At 37.7% G+C, this 27,966-nt stretch overlaps 1 protein-coding gene and 1 long non-coding RNA gene across 3 annotated transcripts in view; one reads left to right on the top strand and one right to left on the bottom strand.

Moving 5' to 3' along the window:
* Positions 1 to 13: 13 nt before the first annotated feature.
* Positions 14 to 5,236, bottom strand: LOC108709760. 2 transcript variants are annotated; one of them, XR_005965916.1, is made up of 4 exons: positions 4,882 to 5,236; positions 2,262 to 2,311; positions 1,971 to 2,074; positions 14 to 86 (listed from the first exon to the last, which is right to left on the bottom strand). It is a non-coding gene; the product is annotated as an uncharacterized LOC108709760 (long non-coding RNA). The 2 variants fall into 2 exon arrangements; XR_005965917.1 differs by having other exon boundaries at positions 2,262 to 2,308; positions 4,882 to 5,233.
* A 678-nt stretch (positions 5,237 to 5,914) lies between these two features.
* The window catches only part of pfkm.S (phosphofructokinase, muscle S homeolog), a 47,306-nt gene continuing 25,254 nt past the window's right edge, over positions 5,915 to 27,966 (top strand). The window contains 5 exon segments of the mRNA NM_001093452.1: positions 5,915 to 6,020; positions 19,837 to 19,884; positions 21,979 to 22,077; positions 24,959 to 25,032; positions 25,113 to 25,190. Coding sequence (NP_001086921.1) covers positions 5,996 to 6,020; positions 19,837 to 19,884; positions 21,979 to 22,077; positions 24,959 to 25,032; positions 25,113 to 25,190 — 324 coding nt within the window. The 5' untranslated portion in view covers positions 5,915 to 5,995.

The raw sequence follows: 27,966 nt of genomic DNA, 5'->3' as shown, positions 1-27,966 counted from the left end.
AAAAACATTTTACCTGAGACAAAATTTGGTTTATGAATAGAATTCATTCCCGATATCTCAAAATGCTTATATTGCAATGCAGGAAACTAGAAGAATAAAAACATAAGTAATTCACAAACCAATGTTAATAATAATTAACACTTTATAAGAGCAGAGGCTGGAAATAGGAGAATAAGTTATTGGTTACTATAAAGCATGCGGACACAGGGGCATAGTTATTAATTCAATAGTTAAAATAGATTTCATCCCTGTTCCCCAGTGGAGAACACCCCAGTTCACGATTCACTTGTATAAAGATTTTTTTTTTTTTTTTTTTTTTGCATCATGGTTATTCAACATTGAACCCAAGTGGGATCCTTTAATCAGAAACCTGTTATCCAGAAAGTTCCAAATTATGGAAATGCCATCTCCCATAGACTCTATTTTATCCAATTAATAAAGATTTTTAAAAATTATTTCTTTTTCTCTGTAATAATAAAACAGTACCTTGTACTTGAACCCAACTAAGATATAATTAATCCACGTTGGAAGCAAAACCAGCCTATTGGGTTTATTTAATGTTTACATGATTTTATAGTTTGAAGGTATGAAGATCAAATTAAAGGAGAAGGAAAGCTAAGGAGGCATTTTATTGCCAATAGATTAGCTGCAATAGTGCAAGCTAGAATGCTATATTTATTCTGCAGAATGCTTTACCATACCTGAGTAAAAAGCTCTAGAAACTCTCTGTTTGTTTAGGATAGGAGCTGCAGTATTAATGTGGTGTGACATCACTTCCTGCCTGAGTCTCTCCCTGCTCTGGGCTCAGATTACAGTAGAGAAGGGAGGGGAGGGGAAGAGGAGCAAACTGAGCATGCTCTTGCCCAGGGCAATGAGGTTTAAGCTGAAGGCAGAAAGTCTGATACTGAAGCCCATGTGTACACAATAGAAGGAAAGAAATGTGGTGTTTCTTTTGACAGGGGACAACATTACTTTGGGGGTTTACTGGTATATTTAGATGGACCTTTCTGATAAGGCTTACTTAGTTTTAACCTTTCCTTCTCCTTTAAAGAAAGGTCCATTATCTGGAAAACCTCAGGTCCTGAGCCTTCTGGATAACCGATCCCATACCTGTATAACTTTTGCACAATGAAAACAGAATTCAATTATTTTTCCATTCAATTGTAACTTACAAAATCACATTTGTAATTAATGTATATTTGGAAGTTGCTTAGCATGACAATTTCTATTATAAAAACACAGTTTTATTTTTGGGTTTACAGTCGGTTTTAACAATCCTGGGTTGGAGCAGTCCAATTTCCCTTCAGGTTGGGCAGAACTATGAAACTCTGACTAAGACTTGAGTACCGATTGCAGCCTGTAACAGGTGCAAATGGCACCAAGTCTGTCCAAGAGTACAAGTAAAAAAACACTACAAAATGAATTTTTATGCAAATACAGAAAGTTGAGATCAAACAGGGGTCACTTCTGAAGGGACAACTACAGGAAGCACAAGAGGCTTTAAGTCGGAAGCCGGCATTTTGGAGGTCGCAGGCGGGTAGAGCAGCAAGAACAGCTCAACCCGCAACCGGAACGGAGCATGTGAGGTCGGCCCAAATAGGTCAGTTTTCGATTGAATAGGTCTGTATTCGGCCAAATTAGAATCATATGAATCTAAGTAATAACGCATCCGATTGAATTCAATGCAAAGTTTTTCCCAAAAGAAAACTTTGATTTTTCAAAGTCCACCAAATGACTCAAAGTAGGTTCGAGGAGGTCCCCCATAGGCTAAAACAGCATAGGCTAAAATTTGACATGATTGAAGTCTAATTTTTAAATAGACAGTACATTTTTTTCATATTCTAATTGAATTTGGAATATTCCCTAGTCGAAGTACACAAGAAATTAAAAATTTTTGAATTTGAGAATTCACCTTGACCTTTAATAAATCTGCCCCCTAATGTACAATCACATTAAAAAGGGCAACAAACCTGAAAGTTGAAGGCATAAGAGGAATTGTGTGCAGTCTCTTTATAATGTGCTTTAAATGTAGAGTTATTTTCACTCTCCCAAACCATTTCTTTAACATCATCATCTTAAAGAAAAACAGATTGTTAGAACATGTGAAAAAAGTACATAGAATATATTCTATTCTACATTGAAATTGTTTCAAACAGGGAAAAGTCCATAATTAATTTTTCCGGGAGGGGGAGACCACATTAGATGTACAGTATATTATTTACAAATAACTTCTACATGAGTTGAAGTAAAAAACATCTTACCCATATTAACGTCTGTTACATCACTGGTATGCTCCAGAAATAAGTAACTGCTGAAAGAAAATTATGTGAAACACACGGTCTGTATATTGTGAGACAAGCGGCAGGATATGTTCATTTGCTTAGTAATACAGGTATGGGATGCTTTATCAAAAAACCGGTTATCCAGAAAGCTCCAAATTAGTCTCCCATAGACTCCATTGTATCCAAATAATTAAAAATGATTTCCTTTTTCTCTGTAGTAATAATAAAACAGTACCTTGTAATTGATCCAAACTAAGATATAATTAATCCTTATTGGAAGCAAAACCAGTCCAATTGGGTTTATTTAATTTTTAGATGATTTTCTAGAAGACTTAAAGGGGTGGTTCACCTTTCGGTTAACTTTAGTATGTTATAGAATGGCCAATTCTAAGTGACTTTTCCATAGGTCTTCATTATTTATTTTTTGTAGTTTTTTGAATTATTTTCCTTCTTCTGTCTCTTTCCAGCTTTCAAATGGAGGGGGGGGGACGTATTTTTAGAGCTCCAACATATTGTTCAGTAGTGATGTGCGGGCCGTCTCCTGCATCAAATATTTGGGTCGCAGGCAGGTCCGGGTCAAGCTCTTCTCCTGCTCTGCCCGCGACCTAGCACATAAATTTATATACTTGAGCCCGCCCCTTTTGTGACGACACTACAGGGCGAGTCAGGCGCAGGTCTAAGGGGGGCAATAGCGGGCATGGGAAAGAAGCGTATTGGGAGGGGGTGGGTTAGGGTCCGGGTTGAGAATTTGTCGACCTGCACATCACTATTGTGCAGAACTGTAAAATAAATGTGTTTATACTAGGGATGCACCGAATCCAGGATTTGGTTCGGGATTCAGCCTTCTTCAACAGGATTCAGATTCCGCCAAATCCTCCTGCCCGGCCGACCCGAATTTGCATATGCAAACTAGGGGTGGGGAGGGAAATTGTGCGACTTTTTGTCACAAAACAAGTAAGTAAGAAATTTTTTCCCCTTCCCACCCCTAATTTGCATTTGCAAATTTGGATTCGGTTCGGCCAAATCTTTTGCGAAGGATTCGGGGGTTCGACTGTATCCCTCATCCCTAGCTTACACAAAGAAATCACATTAATTACATACATAGAACATACAGAGTTAACACAGTATTGGACTGGCCCACAGGGATACCAGGAAAACTCCCGATGGGCCCAGGTGTCAGTGGGTCCGTTTGCTTCTAAACATTTGGCCTATTTCATGGTCATTCCATATTTCTTTATGGGGAAAAATGCTTAATAATGGAAGAATATAGTAAGTAGATATAAAAGACTAGGAGAATAAAGAGGTTGAGTGAGGAGAGGAGGAATAATAACTTGGAAAGCGGGCCCGCAGTCTAAGGTTTTCTGGTGGGCCCCTGGCATCCCAGTCCGACACTGGAGTTATATTCACAACAATCAGTACGGGTACAAAAGGCGAGGAAGGCCCTGTGCAAAAGAGCTTACAATTTTAAGAGGAAGGGATTGCGACAGGAGGCGCGGGATAGATTATCATCTAATAATACGTCAGATCCAAGATTTAAAGGCGACCCGTCACCCAAAAGAAATATCCAAAATCCTATTTTATCACATTATTCAAGCAAAATGAACATTAATTACACAATATACTGTAAATGATTTGAATCTTATTTCCTTCAGTCTGGGAATTCATAATTATAGCAAGCAGGCAGGAGCCATTTTATTGACACTTATTAAGACAAGCTTTGCATCATCCCTTGTGCACCAGAATGGGGGACCTGATGTCCATCCCCATGCCCTGGCTACACAATGAAATGGTTAAGAGAACAGGGGAATGTGGGGAGAGCAGTGACACATAGGAAGTGCTGAATGGAAAGTGAAAGTAATGGCATAGAGGCGGGGCAAACAATATTTGATTGACAGCTGAGATTTTTAAACGAGCTTACAACAGCTATGAATGATTTAATAAAAAAATAGAAATTGGATTTCATGTTTAATTTGAAAATAACTTTTATTATACAGATTTGTGTGTCTGGGTGACAGGTCCCCTTTAAGTCATGCCTAACCCTTGCAATCTCAAAGTTCAATTATGATGAGGGTACAAATGTATTTGCCTGGCTAATTAGCTCACACACAGCCCTTGTCTTCGATCTGTAACAATTGTAGGAGTTATGGTGGAGGTGCTGGCTTGAGCTAAAGAAATAAATAAAAGCCAAATTCCAAAGCAACAATTAAGGCACTGCCCCTGTTACTGTCAGCCCAGGATAGTGGAGGATGTAATGTAAAGGTTGATGATTTGTTGGTGCTCAGGGTGAGAGCTGTAGTTGAACTACAAAGGGGTGTAGGAGCCTATGGGAGGACATGGTCACAAGTGCTGTGTTTTCACTGTACTCCTGAACTTATAGCCATGCACTTGCGCTAGAGACAGAAGCCCAAATATCTTGCTGGGGAAGGGGTGGGTCTTTCCCCCGAGGACGAGCAAGAGACGCCAATAACCATTACACTTCCCGCCACCACGTCTATTTCATAAAAGCGAACCAGAGAAGGAAGCAAGAGAGCGGCTTTCCCATTAGCTTTAGTTCTATTTCCCCTCACAACAACACGCCGGGCACTTGGCGCGCACTCACCTCTCACGCTAGTCGAGCCCTCACGACAGGACGTCGAGCTGAAGAAATACGACTAGAGAAACTATGAATCAAATTATTCCCGCCACACACGGGAAGGCAACGGGGACACACGCACATCAACAAAGTAGTGTCATAATATTGATCGGTCCGAAATTGCCTGTGTTGTTGTTGTTCGCCGGCGTTTCAATAAAGTTGTGGTTGTTTAAACGGATAAATCCTTGGCTGGGAGAGTTCCTTTTCCGCGGGTGTCCTCCTAGCGCTGTGTGTGTAAAGAGAATGATAGGCACGTGACCACTGTTGAAGCCAATGGCGCCATAGTGTGTTTGGGAAATGCATAGTCCGGTTAGTTTAAAATGCGCTTGACAAGCACCGCCTGTGTCCTTTTTTTTTCTTTTTGGAGTTATTTGTAGTATGAAAACCTGGCAAGAAAGTGGTTGCCCAAAACAAAAATGTCCGCCACATGCGTGTTCAACCCAAATGCGCAACAGTAGAAGGGCTCTGTGTTTCTCAATAAGAATAGTATTGTACAGCGTGGTGGCAGGCTGCCAGTTGAACTTTTACTCCACTAATATGATAACTATATGTAATATGAAAACCTGGCTATATATGTATTACCATATGTAATATGAAAACCTGGCTATATATGTATTACTAATACTATATGTAATATGAAAACCTGGCAAGAAAGCGGTTGCCCAAAACAAAAATGTCCGCCACAGGCGTGTTCAACCCAAATGCGCAACAGTAGAAGGGCTCTGCGTTGCTCAATGAGAATAGTATTGTACAGCGTGGTGGCAGGCTGCCAGTAAAAGTTGAACTTTTACTCCACTAATATGATTACTATATGTAATATGAAAACCTGGCTATATATGTATTACTATATGTAATATGAAAACCTGGCTATATATGTGTTACTATATGTAATATGAAAACCTGGCAAGAAAGTGGTTGCCCAAAACAAAAATGTCCGCCACAGGCGTGTTCAACCCAAATGCGCAACAGTAGAAGGGCTCTGTGTTGCTCAATGAGAATAGTATTGTAAAGCGTGGTGGCAGGCTGCCAGTTGAACTTTTGCTCCACTTTCTTACGCTGAGACGAACAGGAGCTAAGGACCATGGCGACCCTATTAAATCTCGAAGGTGATAAACTGTACAGATATACGTTCTTCTATAGCAATGTATTTATGTTGGATTCACTGATTTCCGAACAGTTGCTGCATTACACTGTTTGGAGTCGCAGAGGCTGTCGGTGAATCATGGGAGTTGTAGTTCGCAACAAAACCAGATTTAACAAAAATATAATAATTTTACCATATTGATTTTTTTTTTTTTTACATATTTTCATTTGGGAAATGTGCTTAAGAAAATCAATGAGAATAATTTAGGTTATTTTTAAAGACTCATCTGCAGTCTTTATTGTGTGTCCTTCAGCTGGCCCTAACCTGGCAAGCCCTGCTTGTTCAGCCACAAAGTTGCTAGCTACACATTTCTTTATATGGGGAATTTTTTGCACAGATCTGTGACATTTACTAAAATTGTGCATTTAGGTTGGTGCCTAAGGAGAAAGAGATGCGAGCTTTCATTTTATTTATTCTGTTTACAGAAAAGCCCAATATCTACTGCCATTTCAACAAACCATCTTCATGATCATTTATTTCCTCGCATAGTGCCAGCGCTTCAATCTGTTGATTTAATATTGTGATGTATTTACATATTTTTGTCCTTTTTTTTGGCATTATTCAGGTGTATTGAAAGTTTAGTAGCAACGTGCATCCATGTTGTATTTGCTTCAATGTTCCTTTGTACTCTGGCATCCATGTTGAGGGCAGTGTGCTTCATTCTCATTTCTGTGGACTCCACCATCAGCACGATGTTGGGGCAAAATGCATCATGTGTCATTAACAAGCAAAGTTTGTTTTTGTCAAATGCAGTTTTTATTTTTGAGACAAAATCGGATAGTACGTGCATGAGTGTGTATTCAGTTTTCTCATGATTTGTTTCCACTACTGGAAACTACAGGCAAGCTCAGATTATCTTTACATTTAACTACAGAATTACATAGGGGCATATTTATAATAATATCAGCAGCTTGACCATTTGCCAAATTGCAAACTTCAGCAAAAAATGGGTTGCATATTTGTAAAGCTGCAATGGGTTTCCGCCAGATTTCTGTTTGAGCATAAATTCTATTTATATGGACTCCAGTGTATCGGCTTATAAATATATGTAGGCTGAAATGTTTCAAAATCCGTTTTTGCCACTATGTAATTCTGCAATGCTTTTTGCACTGCCTTTATAAATATGAGCCATTGTTTCCTCGACATCCAGTTTGTAGGACTCCGTTGATGTGTGAAAGGCATCTGTTTAGCTGTGAACAATGAGCATGTTTGGTTAAGATTGTTCCCAGACTGGTCAGGAGCCTGTCTTTTGTAATTTGCAATGGCTTTATTGAGGTAGCAATACCCCTTTACTTCTCAGTTAGATGTGTATTATTATTTTTTTTATAACGGCAACAAATTCTGCAGCACTTTATCTACAACAAATGTTCTAAATATAAGAATCCGCTTACATAGGGTTTATGGCAGGGAATCCTTTGTTTACTGAACAAATAATGCCCCTTTTTATGTATGATCTGTTAGATTGTAAAGAAGCCCTTATAGTAACATAGTAAGTTCAGTTGAAAAAAGACGCACGTCCATCAAGTTCAACCTTTTAAGTCTATACATAACCTGCCTAACTGCTAGTTGATCCAGAGGAAGGAAAAAAACCCCATCTGAAGCCTCTCCAATTTGCCTTAGAGGAGGAAAAAATTCCTTCCTGACTCCAAGATGGCAGTTGGACTATCCCATTGTATCCTGAATCCCATTGTATACTACAGATCTTATCTGCTATCACAACTTGTACTATGAGCTATCTTCCATAACCCTGTATCCCTCATTTGCTAAAAAGCTGTCTAACCCATTCTTTCAGTTTGCCCACACTTTGCTGAAACCAACATATAGGCATATAGGGAGAGACAAATCCAGGCAATAATTTTTGCACTATAAATACTGCATTGTTCATTTATGTTCCAAACCCTTTATTTGCCAGTGTTCCAAAGAGGAAATTAGAAGTGCAAAAAAAAAGCAAACAAAAAAAAAAACTTAGCTTTTCTTCATCCAAGTCATAATCTGCATAATACTACCATTCCAGCAAAGGGCAGATCATCAGACCCTTACATCTGGGTGAAGATATGCTTTGCCCATAAGCAAGTAGCTTTAGAGATTTAGTTTCTGGCTGTGCAGCTGTTGTGGGGAAATGGGACTTCTAGTTGAGCAACAGCAAAGTACATGTTCATTTTTTTTTTATGTAGTTTTTACAAATATGTACGTGAAGTATTTATAACTCAGAATAAGGGTACCATCAGGGGTGTAACTATAGAGGAAGCAGACCCTGCGCCTGCAGGGGGGCTCAGGAGGTATAGGGGCCCCACAAGGCCCTAATTCATATACAGTTTCAATAAATATTGGTAAAACAAGTCAACTGCTAAAAATTTTGTGGGCCTGAAAAATAATTTGCTGTGGGGCCCAGTAATATCTAGTTACGCCACTGGGTACCATAGTAACCACCAAGGTGCTAGCACCATAATCTCTCATTTTCTGGTGTCCTTTTTAATGAAGGTGGGATTTTAAGCTGCCGTTTATTTTTGCTAATCACGTGGCTTCTGTTTGGTGTAGTTTGCTGTTGCTTGTGTGCATGAATTTAATCGTGTATAGGTGTATTTATCTTGTGACCTTGGCATTGTTTTGTTTCCAAAACTATAGCCTTAGAAAGGCTTTCTCAGTTCACATTAAAAATCTTTAATACAGACTTGTATTGTTTTCTTAAACAAAATTTGAAATGACATGGCTGGGAGTACTTAGGTCTTACTGGCTTTTACTGCCTGCCCTATCTTATCTCACAGGGTGCTGCTTTTATGACTGGCAGAACAAGAATGCAATGGGTTTTTTTTTGCATTCCATAGCATTAAAGGCATAATCACACCACAAATGTAAAATGCACTCTGAAAGTTAATGTTCACTTAGCCCACAAATTCTGTATAATACCTTAAAGCATAAGTTTGTGATAGTCGCTTAGTAGTGTGAACATCCATGTTTCCAAACAACAGTCACCTAACAAGTACTTGTAGTGTTGCTTTAGTTATTCCCAATGTGAGCAGTGAGAGTCCATGTTAGATTATATTGTGCTATCGCCTGAGTTGCAAAAAGTCACTGACCCCTAAAGCCCTTGTGCCACCGCTCTAAGAAGTTTATGGATGCAGTCTGCTCAAAGTTATAGTTTAACTATAGAAGAGTGACAAGAATGTGGAGACACTATAACTAGATTTGTCTTAGTTTTCACTTCATGCTCCACCTTGTGGCATAATGTAAAATCACAAGTTCATATTTATTTATAATATTTTTATATATATTATAAATATGAATTATATAAGTCATAAATATACATAAATGTGGTGTGTAGTACTGTAAATAATATAAAAAAGTTGCTGTTCCTTTAACACCCAGTAAATTAGAAGAGTATCTGTTTTATAAAAAGTACTGAAAAACTGTGCCTGTTGTCTAATTTCTAGTGTTATAGAATGGCTAATTTTAAGCAATTTATGAACTGGTCTTAATTTTTATAGTTTTTTAATGATTTGCCTTCTTTTTCTGACTCTTTCCAGCTTTCAAATGGGGGTCATTGACCCACTTAAAAAACAAATGCTCTGTTAGGCTACAGATGTATTATTTTTCTACTTTTTTCATTACTCCTCTTTCTCTTCAGGCCCTCTCCTTTTCACAATATAGTCTTATTCAAATTAATGCACGGTTGCTTGGGCAATGTCAAGTTCCCTAGCAACCAGATTGCTGAAAAAACAGAAATAATAATAATAAAAAAAATAATTAGAACCAATTGCAAATTGTTTCAGAATATTACTCTCTACATCATACTAAAAGTTAATTTAAAGGTAAACAACCCCTTTAATATTGTATATGTGTTGCTGCTCCTCTAGCAGGATGTTTTGTAAAATGTGGAATTGCGTTAAGTGAAAGAGCTATTAAGTAATTCTTTCACCTCCTATTGTGACTGCAGGCCCAACAGGAAGTAATTTTGTACTATAATACTCTACATGCACAGTTTTGATAAAAATAAGGAATTGAAATATAATTGTGCAGTTCTGCTTTTAATTGGGCAGGCTGTGGTAGATCCTAACTGCAGATAGCCAGTTGCATCTTGCAGCAAGGGCCAGTGTACCCATTCAGTCTGCCCCGATGTTTCCTTTATTATGTGTTTTTACACTATATTCTTTGTTTCACCACAATTTGCGTGTTCTGCCCATGTGCTGATCACAGAATATCATACAGGCCAGCCAACATTTGTAAAACAGAAAGAGGGACACAAATATTTGCAGCTCAGAGCTACATTTTTTTGGACCACGACCATAATTATAGCCACACCCCTAAATACCACATCCTTTTTACAAAGTTTGGCAGGTTATGGAAAGTTTGAACACATGGGGGTTTTAGGGTTCAGGTTTTATGTTTTATTACAGTTTTGCTAATGAAGGTGAATTGCCCTTGAAGCTGTAAGTCAGTTTCCCCAAGAGACCTGCTTATCTTGTTAATTACAATTTTTTCTTTGCTTTTGTTAAATTGTTACAAATGTAGTGCACCTGCCATTCTGGGCTCTCTACCAAAAGCCTCAGTTCTAGAAACTTTGTATATCGTTCTGGCTGTTCAGTGCAGGAGATTAAATAAAAAGGTGGGGATATTTCAGTAACAATCCAGGACTGCGGGCTGAACTGTCAAAATCAGGACTGTCGGCTCAAAACGGGACAGTTGGAAGGTAGAGTCCTGCGATGGTCAATTTTTTTAAACCAGTACCGGCAACCCATACCCGCAATTTGTTCTGCATGTTTCACAACCCGATCCGCAATAGGTCAACTAACCTTCCAACCTGGGGGACACGCAAAACTGTAAGTGACATCACTCTGGTGCAGAATCTTCCCAAAAATTTTTAAAAACTATAACCACAAGGGTGGATGGGAGGGATCAAGCCTGCACCTTTGTTGGGTACCCAGCCGGGTTACCTGCGGACTCCCCGTACAGCCAATGAATCGGGGACTTTTTGCCAGAAACCGGACCACTTTGTTGGTATTCCGCGGGTATCTGACCCAATGCAGGACTCTATTGGGAAGTGCACATCATAAAGAGAACATTGGCCTGCTCTGATTCACAAGTACAAGGCCCTGTTGATACAAGTGTGCCTTGACATTAATACCAACCTTGAGCTGCCAATTATGTCAATGATCCTTTAGTGCAGGGGTCCCCAAACTTTTTTACCCGTGAGCCACATTCAAATGTAAAAAGAGTTGGGGAGCAACACACGCAACACAAGTCCCTTGGGGTGCCAAATAAGGGCTACCATTGGCTATTTGGTAGCCTCTATGTGAACTGGCAGCCTACAGGAGACTCTATTTGGCACTATACTTAGTTTTTATGCAATTAAAATTTGCTTCCAATCCTGGAATTTAAAAATAAGCACCTGCTTTGAGGACACTGGGAGCAACATCCAAGTGGTTGGAGAGCAACATGTTGCTCACGAGCTACTGGTTGGGGATCACTGCTTTAGTGTGTAGTGTCTACACACAACTAGCTTGGTTCCATTGAATTAAACACCATGCTGCAACTTGCGCGTGATTTACTAAAGTAGCCACTAATTTGCAACTGCATAGGTGAATTGCACACAGGTTGTGGTAAATGCGATTTACTATGTACCTACAATCATGCTAGAAGTCCAAGGAAAAAAACGATATTTTTAGCCTAATCGTGGCTTTCCAAATGTGCCATACTTGTTTGTCTCTACTCTACACATAAAGAGGGAGCTATGCAGAGGATACACAGACAAGGTATCATAATGGCTGAACAGTATTTTTTATACAGGTATGGAAACTTTTATCCAGAATGCGTGGGACCTGGTGTTTCAGATAAGGGATCTTTTTGTAATTTTATATCTTAAATCGACTAAAATCTACTAAAATTAAGTACAAGGTACTGTTTTCTAATTATAGAGAAAAAGGAAATCCTTTTTAAAAATGTAGGTTATTTTGATAAAATGGAGTCTATGGGTGACGGCCCTTCTGTAATTCAGAGCTTACTGGATAATGGGTTTCTGGATAAAGGATTCCACACCTGTACCACCCTATACTGAAATCCCACTTATAAACCATTGTACCTCATGCAGGGCAATTTCCGCACTGACCACACCAAGTGGTCAATTATTTACAGTCAAGTCCTATAATACCACTGCATAAGCAGATACTTCAGAAAGAGATCACCACCTCAGTATCCTTAGCAAAGGCCTAATTACCACAGAAGCAACAACCCAAGGATTGTGGATGAATACATTCACAGAGCCACCAGGATTGCCAGGAGCCAGCGCCTTCAATACAAATAAAAACCAGAGACTAGCAGAGATCAACTACCAATGTGCAAAACACAATCCGCAACAGTTCCTCCTTGTCATTGCCTCCTTGAAATGCCTGCATAAAAACCATATTGTGGGTACAATTAAGGGACCTGTTATCCAGAATGCTCGGGACCAGGGGTTTTCTGGATAATGGATCTTTCCGTAATTCGAATCTACTAGAAAAGGATGTAAACATTAAATAAACCCAATAGGCCGGTTCTGCTTCCAATAAGGATTAATTATATCTTAGTTTGAATCAAGTACAAGGAACTGTTTTATTATTACAAAGAAAAGGGGAATTATATTTAAAAATTTGGATTTGATTATAAGTCTATGGGAGATGTCCTATCCATAATTCAGAGCTTTCTAGATAACTGGTTTCTGGATAACGGATCTCATACCTGCACTGTGGAAATAAACTTCTAAGCAGAATAGTATCAGAATTACGGATGCACCGAATCCAGGAGTCGGTTCGGGATTCGGCCAGGATTTGCCCTTTTTCAGCAGGATTCGGATTAGGCCGAATCCTTCTTGCCAGCCGAACCGAATCCTAATTAGCATATGCAAATTAGGGGTGGAGAGGGAAATCGTGTGACTTTTTGTCACAAAACAAGGAAGTAAAAATGTTTTCCCCTTCCCACCCTTAATTTGCATATCAAATTAGGGTTCGGATTCGGTTCGGTATTCGCCCAAATCTTTCACAAAGGATTCGGTGGTTTGGCCGAATCCAAATGGTGCATTCGGTGCATCCCTAATCGGAATATGAGAACACTACACATTATTCCTTAAAAACAAGCATACCAACGGTGAGCATGGATACTTGTCTGGTGAGTCTCACACAGCATTTTGTACAATAGTTCTTTGTTTAATGCTGCATTTTAAGCAAGAAAATGTTCTCTTGTTTTATGTTCCATTCTCATTAGCAAGGAAAACACGACTTACAACTCATCAGAATTGACAGCAAGTGACCTTTCAGTATACCAGCTTGCTGTGCCTTTAGAATGTGATTGTTATAAGAAGGAAAATCTTATCTGACAATCATTTAGATTCCCAGAAAAATAACCATTGAGCAAAACACTTCCTGAAAACATATGTGCCAAAATGGTAACTTGGTTGTGGGGATTAAAAAGATGTAACATCAAAAACCTCTGCAGGGCAAGAACTGTAAGCTTTGTTGGAGATGCACAAAATCCAGTATTCAGTATGGGATTCAGCCAAATCCCAGCACTTTCTGAATGATTCAGATTCAGCACAATCCTGCAAAGTTTGCTGCATAAGAGGGGAATGGAGAGGTATGAATTATGATGTGATGTGTTTTAGGGCACAGGTAAATGTGTTGCACATTAGTTATGGAAGTTCCCATGGAGATCTTCTATAGAAAATATAAGGCCAAGAGAAATATTCTGTAGGACTTCTGCACATGCTAAGAACTCCCATCTGGCCACACAGATTTTATAGTAAACACATTTTGTGCACACAAGTTGCATGAAGTTAAGATGGCCATGAAGTGACCAGGTTTGATCGGGCAGTTTGGCCAAATTTGTCCATACTGCCCAACATGTATGGATGAGCTACAGCTTCTCCCTACATCCTACAATTACAATCGTTTAGGCTTTCAGCCTAAACAAACAGAACAGAAGGCTATGTGCCAATTGGTTGGGAGGCTCAGCAAGGGTTTGGCAACTTTTATAGGGAATACTGCCTTATTATTTCTGGTAGACAAACAGACCAAAGTAATTTGAAAGCAAAAAAAAAAAAAAAAAAGCAAGCCTCTCAGATGTAAGGTTAAAGTCCAACAATATCTAATATAACTATACAACTCTTCCTGGAGTTATGGGACCTGTTATCCAGAAAGCCTGGGACCTTTCTGTAATTTGGATTTCCATACCTTAAAGGGGTTGTATACCTTTAAATTAACTTTTAGTATGATGTAGAGAGTGATTTAATTTTTCATTATTTTTATTTTTTGAGTTATTTATCTTTTTGTGCAACAGCTCTCCAAATTGCTATTTCAGCAACCTGGTTGCTAGGGATCAAATTACCTTAGCAACCATGCACTGATTTGAATAAGAGACTGGAATATGAATAGGAGAGGCCTGAATAGAAAGATGTGTAGTAAAAAGCAATAACAATACATTTGTAGCCTTACAGAGTATTTGTTTTTTAGATGGGGTCAGTGACCCCCATTTGAAAGCTGAAGAAAGCTTGAAAGAATAAAAAACGGCAAACAATTCAAAAGCTATAAAAAATGAAGACCAATTGAAAAGTTGCTTAGAATTGGCCATTCTATAACATACTAAACGTTAACTGAAAATTGAACCACCCCTTTAAGTCTACTAAAAAATCATTTAGATATTAATTCTTATTGGAGGGAACGCAATCATACCGGGTTTCATTAATTATAACTTAGGTACTTTGTTTATATTACGCAGAAAACGGAAATCCCTTTTTAAAATTTTAATTATATGATTAAAATGGAGATAGCCTATAGGATATGGCCTTCCCTGTGATTTGGAGCTTTTTGGATAACGAATCCTGAAGTTTGTGCTGGTTTCTTACAGCACATAATAGCTATTGCACCAAAATCATAACACAAATAAATCTGCCCTAGAGCAGAGGGTGAAATTCAAACAGAAAATACATGAACCCCAAAATTTGCAATTTAGTCCTATACAATAGGTAACTCAAATAACTGTAACTAGGGTAATAACGTTTTGTATATAAATGCTGAAAGGCCTAGGTAAAAGAGCAGCCCTACAAAATGCTGTATCCCTTTGATGGCCTCCTTGCCCTCCGTTCTTTAGTGGAGCTTTTTTTGGCTACCCAAGGTATTTCAGTCATGCCCTTCTGAACATTACCTTATGCTCACTCTTCTCCAGTAGGAGGGGGTTTCTTAGCAGCTATTTCCAGCTTCATGAGTTCCATCTATAAATATCAGGAGCCATTGATTGTAACTACAGGCTATGAGCGCTACTGATGACTTTGATAGGATTCTAATGAAACTGCTTATTACAATCTCTATCTCAGCCGGATTCTTCATTTTCTTCAGCTGAAAAAAGAGAAAGTCAGGTTTTAGCGGTTGGTATTTAGTACAAATGTCCTGCATGGAACAAGTTGCAAAGATATTGGCACAAGTCTTGCTTTCTATGAATTATGTTCAGTTTGTACATTGTGATTGTACCCTAATAACCTTTATTTTGAAGGTCTGCATTGCTCAGATTGTTTACATACTAATTTGTACATCATTTTCTTTAAAATTCCTTAAATTGATATACCCTGTTCTATTGATCTGTGACATGTTCTAATGTGGAGTTTTATTTAACAAAGTAAATTAAGTAAAAGGTTCAGTGTACCATTTAAAATAGGTGTGTGTATATGCGTATACACCTATATACAGGCATTCATACACAAACAGATGTTTTTGTTCAGTTTTTCTAAACTATATAATGTCCAAGCTGTGCTTTTGTATTTACTTTTGCTGCTATTTATTTGACTGTGCATTCAACACAGTAGCTGCAGACCCTGTACAAATGTACTGTAAGTCTTAGCGAGAGTACTTGCATTTACAGGTATGGATTCCAGTATCCAGAAACCCATTATGCAGAAAGCTCAGAATTACGGAAAGGCTGTCTCCCACAGACTCCATTTTATCCAAATAATCCACATTTTTAATAATGATTTCCTTTTTCTCTGTAATAATAAAACAGTACCTTGTACTTGATCCAAATTATTATTTAATCCTTATAGGAAGCAGAACCAGCCTATGATTAAGCGCCCTGTGGGGGCACGAAACGCGTCAGGCTATTATTTTTGAATAAAGATTTTTGTATTACTTTACTAAGATTTTAAAAACTCCTGGATTCTACTTAACTTATCAAATTTGTTTGGGGTGACGGAATGGTGCCAGCTTCCCTTTTTTAGGTTTTTGTACAGCCTATTGTTTATGCCTATGTTTACTTGATTTTCTAGGTATGAAGATCGAAATAATTGAAAGATCCCATATCTGGAAAAGCAAAGGTCCCCAGCATTCTAGATAACAGGTCCTTTACCTGTATGCCATTTTTGTATAGGTCCAACAGCAGTGTACTGCGCGGCCAACAGACTTATTAACTCTCTTCTGTAAATGCCCGTACTGATCACACTATCCATTACAACTAAGGGCCTGTAGTGGACAGCGTTCTGGAAATGGTAAAATACTTACATGGTTTTACCACGCCATGGCTTGTGAAACTGTGCAGTTGTTGCAGACAATTTCCCTAGTGATTCTATCCAGTCACAGGGAAAACACTGTAGTGCTGATCTCCGTATGGGAACAAGTAAATATAATATGCTTAACTGTAGGATATGATCAACATATGATCTATAGATAGAGAATAAAAGAAAATATCTATCTATCTTTCTAAGTTATTGACTGGCAATTGGGTAATAGCTGCTTCCTGTTTGTCAATAAATGATGTTGTTGATTAGAGGAACTTTTATCTGTTATTATGAGGATAATGTTAATAAACCTTTTCTTTACTGCAAAAGAGAGCTTTTATTTGTAGAAGAAAAAAAGAATACACTTATTTCTGCATTGTATTCCTTACGATTTACTATACCTCCCATGTGTTATTTTAATTGGATTATTAAATTTACTGCAAAATATTCCTAACCAACATAACATCTGCTAATGTAAAATAGCTGCAAGCAGACTGAATGCTTTAATTGCTTTTGTCATACAGACTGGCTGTTGATTCATTTCGTACCTGATGTGCCTACTAAACATTCTGTCTGCATTAGGCTACAGAGTGATAACTCCATCCCTAGTTCTTCCTTACCAGAATATGTTCAGCTGTTTCCCAAACCTTAGTGGTGACTTTAGTAGCAACTCAACAGTGAATACAGCATTTCAAAATGGTTAAAGGAGAACTAAACCCTAAACCCTAAAAATGAATGTGGCTAAAAATGCCATATTTTATATACCTAACTTATTGCACCAGCATAAAGTTTCAGCTTCTCAATAGCAGCAATGATCCAGGACTTCAAACTTGTCACAGGGGGTCACCATCTTGGAAAGAGTCTGTGACACGCACATGCTCAGTGGGCTCTGAACAGCTGTTGAAAAGCTAAGCGTATGGGTTGACACATATTATCAAGCAGAACATTAGGTTTCCCTGTAATATAAGCTGATGCTACAAGGCCGATTATTAAATTCTGATGCTAATTGCACTGGTTTCTGTGCTGCCATGTAATAATTATCCGTATTAATTACTCATCAGCCTTATATTGTGACATTTACATTTATATTCTACTGTATATTTTAAGTTGGTCCCTAAGCTCAGTAAGTGACAGCAGCACAGAGCATGTGCAGTGAATCAGCAGAAAAGAAGATGGGGAGCTACTGGGGCATCTTTGGAGACACAGATCATTACTGGTAAAGGGCTGTGGTTGCCTTGGGCTGGTACAGAAGCCAAAACATAATGTACAACATTTCTAGCCTACTTCTTTGGTTAAGCTTTAGTTCTCATTTAAATGGGACTTTTCCTTATGATAGATATATCCTGGGTAACTTGCTATTACATCTCTACAAACAAAATCACCCTTAATGATTCTAAATAAAAAAGCTATGCATTTCTTATAATATATTACAGGATAGTTTGCAGTATTGCTATCTGTATGTGCCCTGTGTACATTGTTTGCCTTATTGATATTCTAGCGATAACTAGCTATTTCTTTCTTTCCTGTTATTAGAAAACTTTATTTTCCTGCAGATGAGTACACTTTATTGTTTTATATGTGGGGACTGTCATGCAGCTTACTCTGCATATGCATTTAGCAGAATGTAAGCAGAAATATGTGTACAGGAATGGGTGCTATACAGGGCATACACAGACATGCGAGAAATAAATTTGGATCAATGTGGTTTAACATAAATTAGATCTGATGTGTGAAATGGATAGATTATCAGATGACATGCACTGGGGAAGTCTAGCTTCTCCACAGATGTTTATTTTTCTAAATTTGTACTGAATGTAGGTCACTTGCCATAGCCCCCCTCCCCGTATGTATGTTCCTGTTCTTCTTGCTTACATACTGTATGTCTGTTTCTTTGGGGCAAATTCAATAAACGACAAAGCGCCAAACGCTAGCGTGAATATGCCAGCGTAGCGCATTTTCGTTAATTCGCCGATTCACTAACGGACGCTGGGTGTTACTTACGCCTGTTGAATTTGCGCAACGGACGTAACTACGCAAATTCACTAACGCGCAAATTATTCTGAACGCTACCTTTTACGCAAGACTTCCTTCGCCACCTCAGACCAGGCGAAGTGCAATAGAGTAGATAGGGATTGCTTCAAAAAAAAGTTAAACATTTTTAGTCCCAAAAAACGCTGGCGTTTTTTCATTTTTTATGGGTGATAGGCTGAAAAAGATCGAAAAATTTTTTGGGGCTACCCTCCTTCCCCCTACATTTCCTAACTCATGGCAACTTAACTATACAGTGGGCACATGTGTAGGGCAAAATAAAAATTTTATTTGCTGTTTTGAAGGTTTCCCAGGCTTGTGTAGTAGTGCTGCTACATATACCTCCATTGTAACTTGAATTTGGCGCCATATGCAAATCAAGCATCGCTAGCGTAACTTTGCTTGGCGAATTAACGGTAGCGCAACTTCGCAACCTTACGCTTCCCCTGAGCGCAACTTCGAATTTTAGTGAATTTGCGTAGCGCTGGCGAAAATAATGCCTGGCGAAGTGCGGCGAAGCACGGCGAAGTGGACGCTGGCGCAATAACGAATCTTAGTGAATGTCCCACTTTGTGTTTTGTGTCATCAACTCCGTATAAATATCAGAACCACCATAAAACTGCCCTTTGATCTGCTTGAAAAGGGAACTGCTATGTTTATAATCTTAACAATAAATCAATAAATGTATGACCTTTGATATGTTTTGTTTTTTTGAATTGCTACCCGGTCATTTAACAGTAACATTGCTTCAGTTCTGTGCAGAAACAATATATTTGCTATTTAGTTTAGTGCTATTTATTCTCTATTTTAATATTGACCTATATTGTAAAGCAAGCCCGTCTTATAAACCAATCGTTTGCTGCTATGTCTATTAATTATTTTTCAGATATGACGTGTGCATTTGTGCTGGGGGGGCTATTAGAATTTCATCTAGTGATTTGTTATTTTAACAATCTCATTGCCATGTCTGGATAGTGATTTGCCACATGCATGCCCATATTGAATGAAATATATATGCTTTGTGAGTATTTTTTTGCCCATCTGTTTTTTGTGCTGTGAAGAAGGGCCCTGGAGTAGTCTGAAATAGTTGAAATAAACATATAACTTAAAGTGCTGCCATTTCTTTTATATTCTGTGACTATTCCTATAAGTTTGTAATTAATATAAAAAGAGTTTCTCCACTAGAGTAGAGCAGTAAACTCATTCTTTTTTTGTGTTATTCATGTAATGCATCAACACGAAGACTTCGACGAACCAGAAACGAGGCCTGATACCTCATACTATAACACTGGTAAGATATGTTTATTATTTCTTTCATACGTTATATGTGAATACAAAAAGAAGTACACGCTCTGCGCTATTTTATCTTGTTATTGGTTGCATTATCCTTGCTCCTAAATAGTAATGCCAAACTGTCCAAACAGCTATCACTATGTTATTTGAACTTAATGGAACTCTATCACTGTCGACTGTGAATCACTGGCTGTGAATTTGTCGACGCAATTACAATATTATTTTTCTGAGATTTTCCTTTATCGGCACTGCTGTGAATTACAAGAACCAATAAGAATAACAGCATGTGATTGCTTACTACTTTATACGTTGGTTCTGGGTGCTCAAGCCCCAGACCTTCAGTTTCAGGAGCCCGACAGAGAAACAAGCAGAAATGTGGGCTGGCACTTTTCTGGACCTCAAAAAAGTATTGACGTCAAATCAGCTTAGTTAAGTGTGAAACACATTTTGTGCCACAGGGGGCACTTATGATTAAGTGCCCCCCCCCGCGGCATGAAATGTGCAAGGCTTTTTAGGTTTATGCACAGATTAAAATAAACTAAAGTGGTTTTACACTTAGCTACTTTTGTGATCTGCAAAAGTGCCAGCCTGCACTACTGAGAATTACCCCCTTTCCACTATGTTTAGTAACCCCTAGCAATCAAACAAATGACTAGTAAATGCTACCTGCTTGTTGCTAAGGGTCACTAGACCTGGTGGAGACTTTACTCTGAGTAAATCACCACTTCCTTAACCCATAAAAAAAAAAATACAAGCATACTTCTTTAAATGTAGTTTCATTATCATAAGCCAATGTGAGTGCACATTATAATCCCCAGATGATGGCAGACAGTATTATTAAATAGATCATCTTTGATCTTTTACTGTAATTATTTTTATTTGTACTATTTAGAATAGCATTTACCCAAGTGTGTGTGTGTGTATAATTTTTGTTTGTTTTGGGTATTTTTGTTTTTTGGTTATCTTATGCAAATCAGGGTATGGTTGCTAGGGTAATTTGGTCCTTAGTTCAGGCACTGGTTTATTGTCCACTTCATAGTGTTTTTTAACACAGAACCACCCTGATTTTAAACCTTGGATTTTTTTTTTATGTTTTCCCAGAATTGACAATATTTTCCTAGTTCCACACCAGCAAACTAGACTTTTTTTCTTTCCTAGATTTTAAAATTTCCCAGAATTTACACCGTTTTAATGTGGTCCCCTGGAAATCTTCATCACACTGAAATAATAAACTTTCTAATACAATCAATTAAACATTCTGTATCGTTTCTGAAATAATCAAGTTAATCTTCACTATCCCTTTCTCAGCATCTGTTTCTCTTCATTCTGTCTTCATGCAGAAGTTGGGTGTCAAATCGTCATTGACAGTTAGATCCGATATATCTTATAGGGGGGCTCCTTTTGCCTAGAAGATGTATTAGAGCTCACTCTAATAAAATCCCGGGACATTGTCTCTCTACATGCAGGATTTGTGCAAAAGTCAGTTATTTTGTTAGATTGTGTTTGTAATACAATCCGTTATTTGAGTGAGCTCTAATTCATCTGCAAGGAAAGGGAGCCCCCTATAAGATATATTGGATCTAACTGTCAATGACTATCTGACACCCAACTCCTGCACAAAAACAGAATAAAGATGCCGAGAAAGGGATAGCAAAGATAAACTTGATTATTTCAGAAACAATGCAGAATATTTAATTGATTGTATTTACAAAGTCTCTCATTTCATTATTCTGAGTGGCAGCAGGAGAAATGACGCAGCAATGGTCTGAATTTTCCCACATGTACCTCCCCCCTCTTCTTTCACTCGCAGTCAGAGAATAAATCTGTTCAGTGCTGTCTTCATTCCCACTCAGTCGGGGAAATAAGCACGGATGAAGTGGCCTTGCAGAATACTGTATAAAAATGAGGCTGACAATGCATAAAAGGGAACCCGCTGTGACATTTTGACTATTGTCATTTACTGAGGAGTATTGAGTTCAGGGCAGCGTGACCTACAGACACACACTTGCTTGTCTGAGCCTGCATTAAAGCTCAAGTATCAAGGAGAGCAGCTGGTCGGAGGTTTAATGCTGGCTGTTTTGTTTCTCTACAGATAAAACAATGCTGCCTGCAGGATCGAAACATCACGATGCTCAAACTATGGGCATCGGAAAAGCCATCGCTGTGCTGACATCAGGAGGCGATGCACAAGGTAAAAAAATAAGCCATAAGATGTGCGTCAGTGCAGTCCTTGGAGCTTTGCTTTGAAATTAGAAGGGTACATTAGCAGACTTCTGTGTTCTCCTTTACGTTATTTTTAACCGTTCTGTCACCATTTGTTTTCATGCAGCTTCACTCCATTGCCCATAGATTATTCACAGATATGTCCTTGCTATGCCATGTCGCTCTGCATTAACAGATGTCGGAGCATAGTGTTTGTGTTGAACAATGACATGGATATATCTACCTAATCTGCCAATGTCGGCTATATTCTCAAACAGAATGCAAAAATGCAGTCATTTAAAAATGGTTTTATATATCTATATATCTCTCTATATATATATATATATATATATATATATATATATATATATATATATATATATATATATATATATATATATATCATTTTTTTTATTTTTTTTATTTTAATGACAACTGGGATTTGGTTACAAGGATATACAACGATTATTGTTTTGATTCCTTGTAACTTCAGGCATCTCAAGACCTTGCCTAATCCACTGTTTTCTTAATGACAAGTTATTATCACCTAGATACATGTTACACATGGTGTTTATGGCTTTGATATTTTATAGGCTATCTGTACATTGACAGTTTTATACCTAGTGTTGTAACTGCTGCCAGTAAGTAATAATTAGTACTAGAAATACCCCTGAATGGAAGTGAGAATGAACCAATGCTCTATTGATTAATGGCTAGCAGTTGTACACAGAAAGCATGAGCAGTACACTGTTGTTTTGAAGGCTATGCTTACTCCCCTTTATTATTGCCTTGGAACATTATCATTTTTCTCTCAGCACTTTGTGACATTCAGTACCTTATGTGCATTAATAGGTTGTGCTGATTGTGGTCTGTTTTTGTAAATAATTTTTACTTGAAGAGCCTAAATCAGACCGTTGTGCCAAAATGACTTGTGAGATGGAGTTTCTAATGCTATTGGAATGCAGCTGCATATAGGTCTGGGATCTGGGGGGCAGCGCGGCCTGTAAATAGGTCAGCGGGGCCCACTGGGTTTTAGCAGATGTCCCATTGGCCTAGTCAGACCCCATATGTCTCATTTGGATGGAATACAAGGTACTGTTTTATTATTACAGAGAAAAAGGAAAACATTTTTTAACATGTGAATAATTTGATTAAAGGGGCAGTTCAAGTTAACTTTTAGTATGTTAAATAATGGTCAGTTCTAATGACTTTTCATTTGGTCTTCATTATTTATTTATTTTTTAATTATTTGTCTTCATTTGCTGACTCCTTCCAACTTTCAAATGGGGTTCACTGACCCCAGCAACCAAAAGAACTATAGTTCAGTGAGGCTAGAATTTTATTTTTATTGTTACCTTTTGTTACTTTTTTTTCTATTCAAGTTCTTTGCTATTCATATACTATCCTCTCATTCAAACCAGTCCCTGGGTGCTTTCCCACAGGAGCTTTCCAGATTACGGATCCCATACCTGTATAACCATGTTAAATGATATTCTCATTTCTTTCACACACATCAGTAATGATATGTGCAGATGAATTCTAACTTTGATGATTTTGACATCCAAAGCCATAGCTTCCCTTTCAAAAATAGAATCAACTGAAGAGTGACATTGGGGCAGATTTACTAAAGGGCGAAATGGCCATCCCTAGCGAAAATTCTCCAGAAACAGCAAACATCGCCAATTTACGAACAGGCGTAGAAGACTATTTGCTAACTAAGTTTTGCGCCCTTTCGCCAAGTGAATTTTCATTCAGTCGAGCGATCGTTACTCTGCAAATTCAAGTGCAAATTTTCCATTACGTTACCCCTTTTGCCAGAGTGTCCTTTGCCAGCTTAGACCTGGCGAATTGATAAGATAAAGCTGCATCTTCCCCAATCAGTGACATCATATCCTGTATGCCAAAGAGTCATAAAAATGAAAAAAAAAACATGAGTTTTATATGTATATTTTAAAGCACCATAACTAAAAGAAGTTTTGCTAGGCAGAAATGAACGTTAGTGAAAGTTCACTATGAAATGTTTGCGCTGACGAATTTAGGCTAGCAAAACTTCGCCAGTGTTCAGCTACCTAGACGCAACTACGCATTTTAGTGAATTAACGTAGTGGTAACGAATTTGCACCTTATGAAATGTCCAAATATAGTTCGAATCTGAGGAAACTTAGATCACTCCCAAAGTCCAGCGTTAACCCAGGTTCTCCTCCACCTGTTAGAAAATTCTTCCAAGTAAAAAGCCACTGTACTCCCTAAAAAAAACATCTCCATTGTGCAGCATTGTCCAGACATCATATCTTGTGCTGTTACCCTGCTTATTGAGATACTAATACATTTTATAAAATGTTGCCAAACTTGTCCCCATTCCCCTTACTCTTTTCAGTATACTTTAACACCACCCCCAAAGATCCAGTAATGGAAACTCAGTTACCCCTGCACTATTTGCTCCAACTGTGCACCTGTTCAGATATTCAGAAAATGAACACTGATGACAGGATGAAGAATAAAGGACTGTAAATCACTATCCTGATGGTGACCTTGAAACATTTTTCTTTTTACTGTTACTTAATTTAGAATGGCAATAAAACTGCAACAGCTGAATGGTTTGGTCCAATAAAAAATGCCTTTATCCATCAGTAAAACATTGCATTGCAAATATAAGTCTAGTTACCCAGATAATATAAGGTAAATATAGATCTATTAAACATTTTCAGACTACGTTATTAAGCAAATATATTTGTTGTAGCAAAGCTGCAAATAAACGTTTTCGCTTACATGAACAGGTAACAGAATAACAATTATTTGGCTTATGTTTGCAGTTTTACGTAACTTTGTACATACAAGTTTCATAGTATACAATTTGTCTCCCATAACAGGAATGAATGCCGCTGTCAGAGCAGTAGTGAGAGTAGGAATTTACACAGGTGCCAAAGTCTACTTTGTACATGAGGTGGGTATAGAAGAACCATCAGACTATAAGAAGCAAATTTACTTATTCAGATTAATTACATACTCTGGCTGATATTGCAGGGATACCAAGGATTGGTTGACGGAGGTGACAACATCAAAGAAGCCTCATGGGAAAGCGTTTCAATGATGCTGCAGTTGGTAAGTTCCATTGGCTTCTCTTTGTTAATTACTGAACTTTCTCAACCCAGTTTCATCCCTATTTCTCTTTTACCAAGTGGATTTCTCTTAGATGTCTTTAATTCTTGTAACTAGAGACCGTGTATTTATTATTATTCATTAACACATATTTAGAAAGAGCCAACGTATTATACAGTGCTGTAGAATGTTATCTGGATTACAGTCCTGCACCAGGTAACAGAATAACTGCAAATAGTTTGGTTACCTGTGGGCTGACCATGCGACTACTTGGCTAAGGTGCGAGACTGGGCCCTCCCCCCTGTGGTTTTTTCCCCATGCAGTGACGCCACTTCCAGTTTCATGGGTCTGACTGGACCCTTGCAGGACTCTAATTTGAATACCTGAAATAAGACTGATGCTTTACTTTTTCACTTTATTACCCTTAAGAGTTTTCTTTATCTATACAACTATGCTTAGAATGGATTTTATACAATATTATTGGTGTGTCTATGGCCATCTTTAACAGAGGTCAAGAAAGAAGGAAAAATCCATAAGAACAGCTGGAACGAGCTTATCTGGAATGTTTAAGACCAGAAATTTTTCAGATCAGGGATCCTATTTTAAAGGATTTTTTTTTTTTTGACAAAACTTTTATATTCACTTGGTAAATATTAAATTAAAAAAAAGTGGAGTGTAAGGAGTATGGTCATGCTGCAGCCTTCTCTGTCACAAGAAAAATGTGTTGATATTTCAGATGGATTTTTTTCATTTTTACTTGTGTTGCCCATATGGTGTTTTTTTTTAATCTTACAAGTTACTGCTGCCCTCTTTGTGTTTGTGGGGGGGGGGCAGTAACCCTTTTATTAAAAAGGCACTGTCATTTTAGGTGTGGGGTCATTCTTCCAACCCCCCCCACCTGATAATATAGTTGGGCTGTGTGTAAGTCACAGTGCAGATGAGTTTGTGGCAGTCCTTTTTAAAAATGTCAAGCAATACTCTGCGGTGATCACAAATTTTGAGATTCCTGATTGATCTTTGTACCTGTAATTTGCAGTATGACAGACTATTTTTAGTGAAGTAACCGCTGGTTTTTATACATTATACAGTGTATCCGTTTTTGCTGCAGTATTTGTGTTTTCTAAATATGCTGGTAATTACTCTTTATTGAGATTTCTTCCATAAGGGGAACAATTATTTATTTTTTTAATTATTATTAATTATAGTAATATTATAATGACTTTGCAGTCAGTTTTAATGTTTTTGAAAAGCATTTCTCTTTTAAATGTGCCTTACCTAGTGGGATCTGTATCGCAACTCAACAGTCCCATGATTTAGTCGATCATATAATACATATAAACCACAGACTTTAGTAATCACCTTCCTCACAAATAAAGCTTTGAACAAAAAGAAGAACCATAGGGGCCTTGTATACACAGCCCAAGGGTAATTATAGATGGACTTTTTTTTGATCATCCTGATTAGATCAGCAGAGGCAGGCTTTTCCCCCATAACAATACTTTATTCAGTGTTTTAGTAGCATAAAATGCACCCTTGTTTTAATATGTCAGACAACTCTTGGGTATTTAAGCAACAGTGCAAATTTGTCGGAAAATATAAGTTGGAACTGTGTAGAAGTAGAAGTGGTAGAGAGACAAAATTGCTCCACATATCTACCACCTTTCCAATCAACACAGCAGTGACATAGATTCTAAGCCAACTGTCCATGAATAGTACATTTTTTCAACAAGTGCAATATGCACGAATAATTTTATGTTTCATTTTTTAAAATTGTTATAAAAAAATGTATACGGTATATAAATACGCATATATAGGTATGGAATCCATAATTCTTAAATCCATTATCCAGAAAGCTCTGAATTACGGAAAGGCTGTCTACCATAGACTCCATTATTAACAAATAATCTGTAATAATAAAACAGTAGCTTGTACTTGATCCAAACTAAAATATAATTAATCCTTATTGAAAGCAAAACCAGCCAATTGGGATTATATCATTTCTAGTAGACTTAAGGTATGAAGATCCAAATTATGGAAAGATCCATTATTTTGGAAACCCCCAGGTCCCAAGCATTCTGAATAACAGATCTCATACCTGTACTATAACTTTGTCTTCTTATACAGCTAATGCATTGTGCTTTCTCCTTTTATCGTCTTGCATTACAGTTTATTGGTGTGTGCTATGGAGATGGGCTGTATTATCTTGACATTTCCTTTGAGGTTGCCATTTGCCAAGGAAATGCTACGAGAGCCTGGAGACTTGCCAGTTGTACTCTCTGGTTCAAAGACAAAACATAACCTGTAGTGCTCGTGCCAAAAATACACAAGCTTAAAGTTGTAATTGGTGTCCGGTTTCAAATACCATCTATAAATAAGTGATACTCTTGACCTTTCCATTTACCGGCCCGTATGTGTGCATGCTTTTTGAAATCAATAATGATAAATCTTTATTTAATTATAAATGAATTTTGTTTTAAAAATTTTTGTTAAAGAATAAAAAAATAAAAAAAAACAAAGAATAGCAAATTTCAGCCCCCTGGTTAAAACCTTTAATTGTTGTGTATTTTGAATAGGCAAATATGTCCCCGTAGATGGTTTTTGGTCCACAAACACATTTGCTTTAGTGCTTGAAAGAACAAGATTCTTTGTTTATGCAGACCTTCCTGGAGCTCTATTGTTTCATTAGTTCATCATTACTCGTCTTTATTTTTCGTTTTGCTGCTGCGGCTTGATGTCGTTGAAAATAATCAGTTCACATTACAATGCACAACTTTTAACC

This window comes from Xenopus laevis, chromosome 2S (genome assembly GCF_017654675.1).
Source record: "Xenopus laevis strain J_2021 chromosome 2S, Xenopus_laevis_v10.1, whole genome shotgun sequence".
Lineage (NCBI taxonomy): Eukaryota > Metazoa > Chordata > Amphibia > Anura > Pipidae > Xenopus > Xenopus laevis.
Note: the sequence above shows the minus strand (reverse complement) of the source record. Positions and strands in the feature narration are given on the sequence as shown.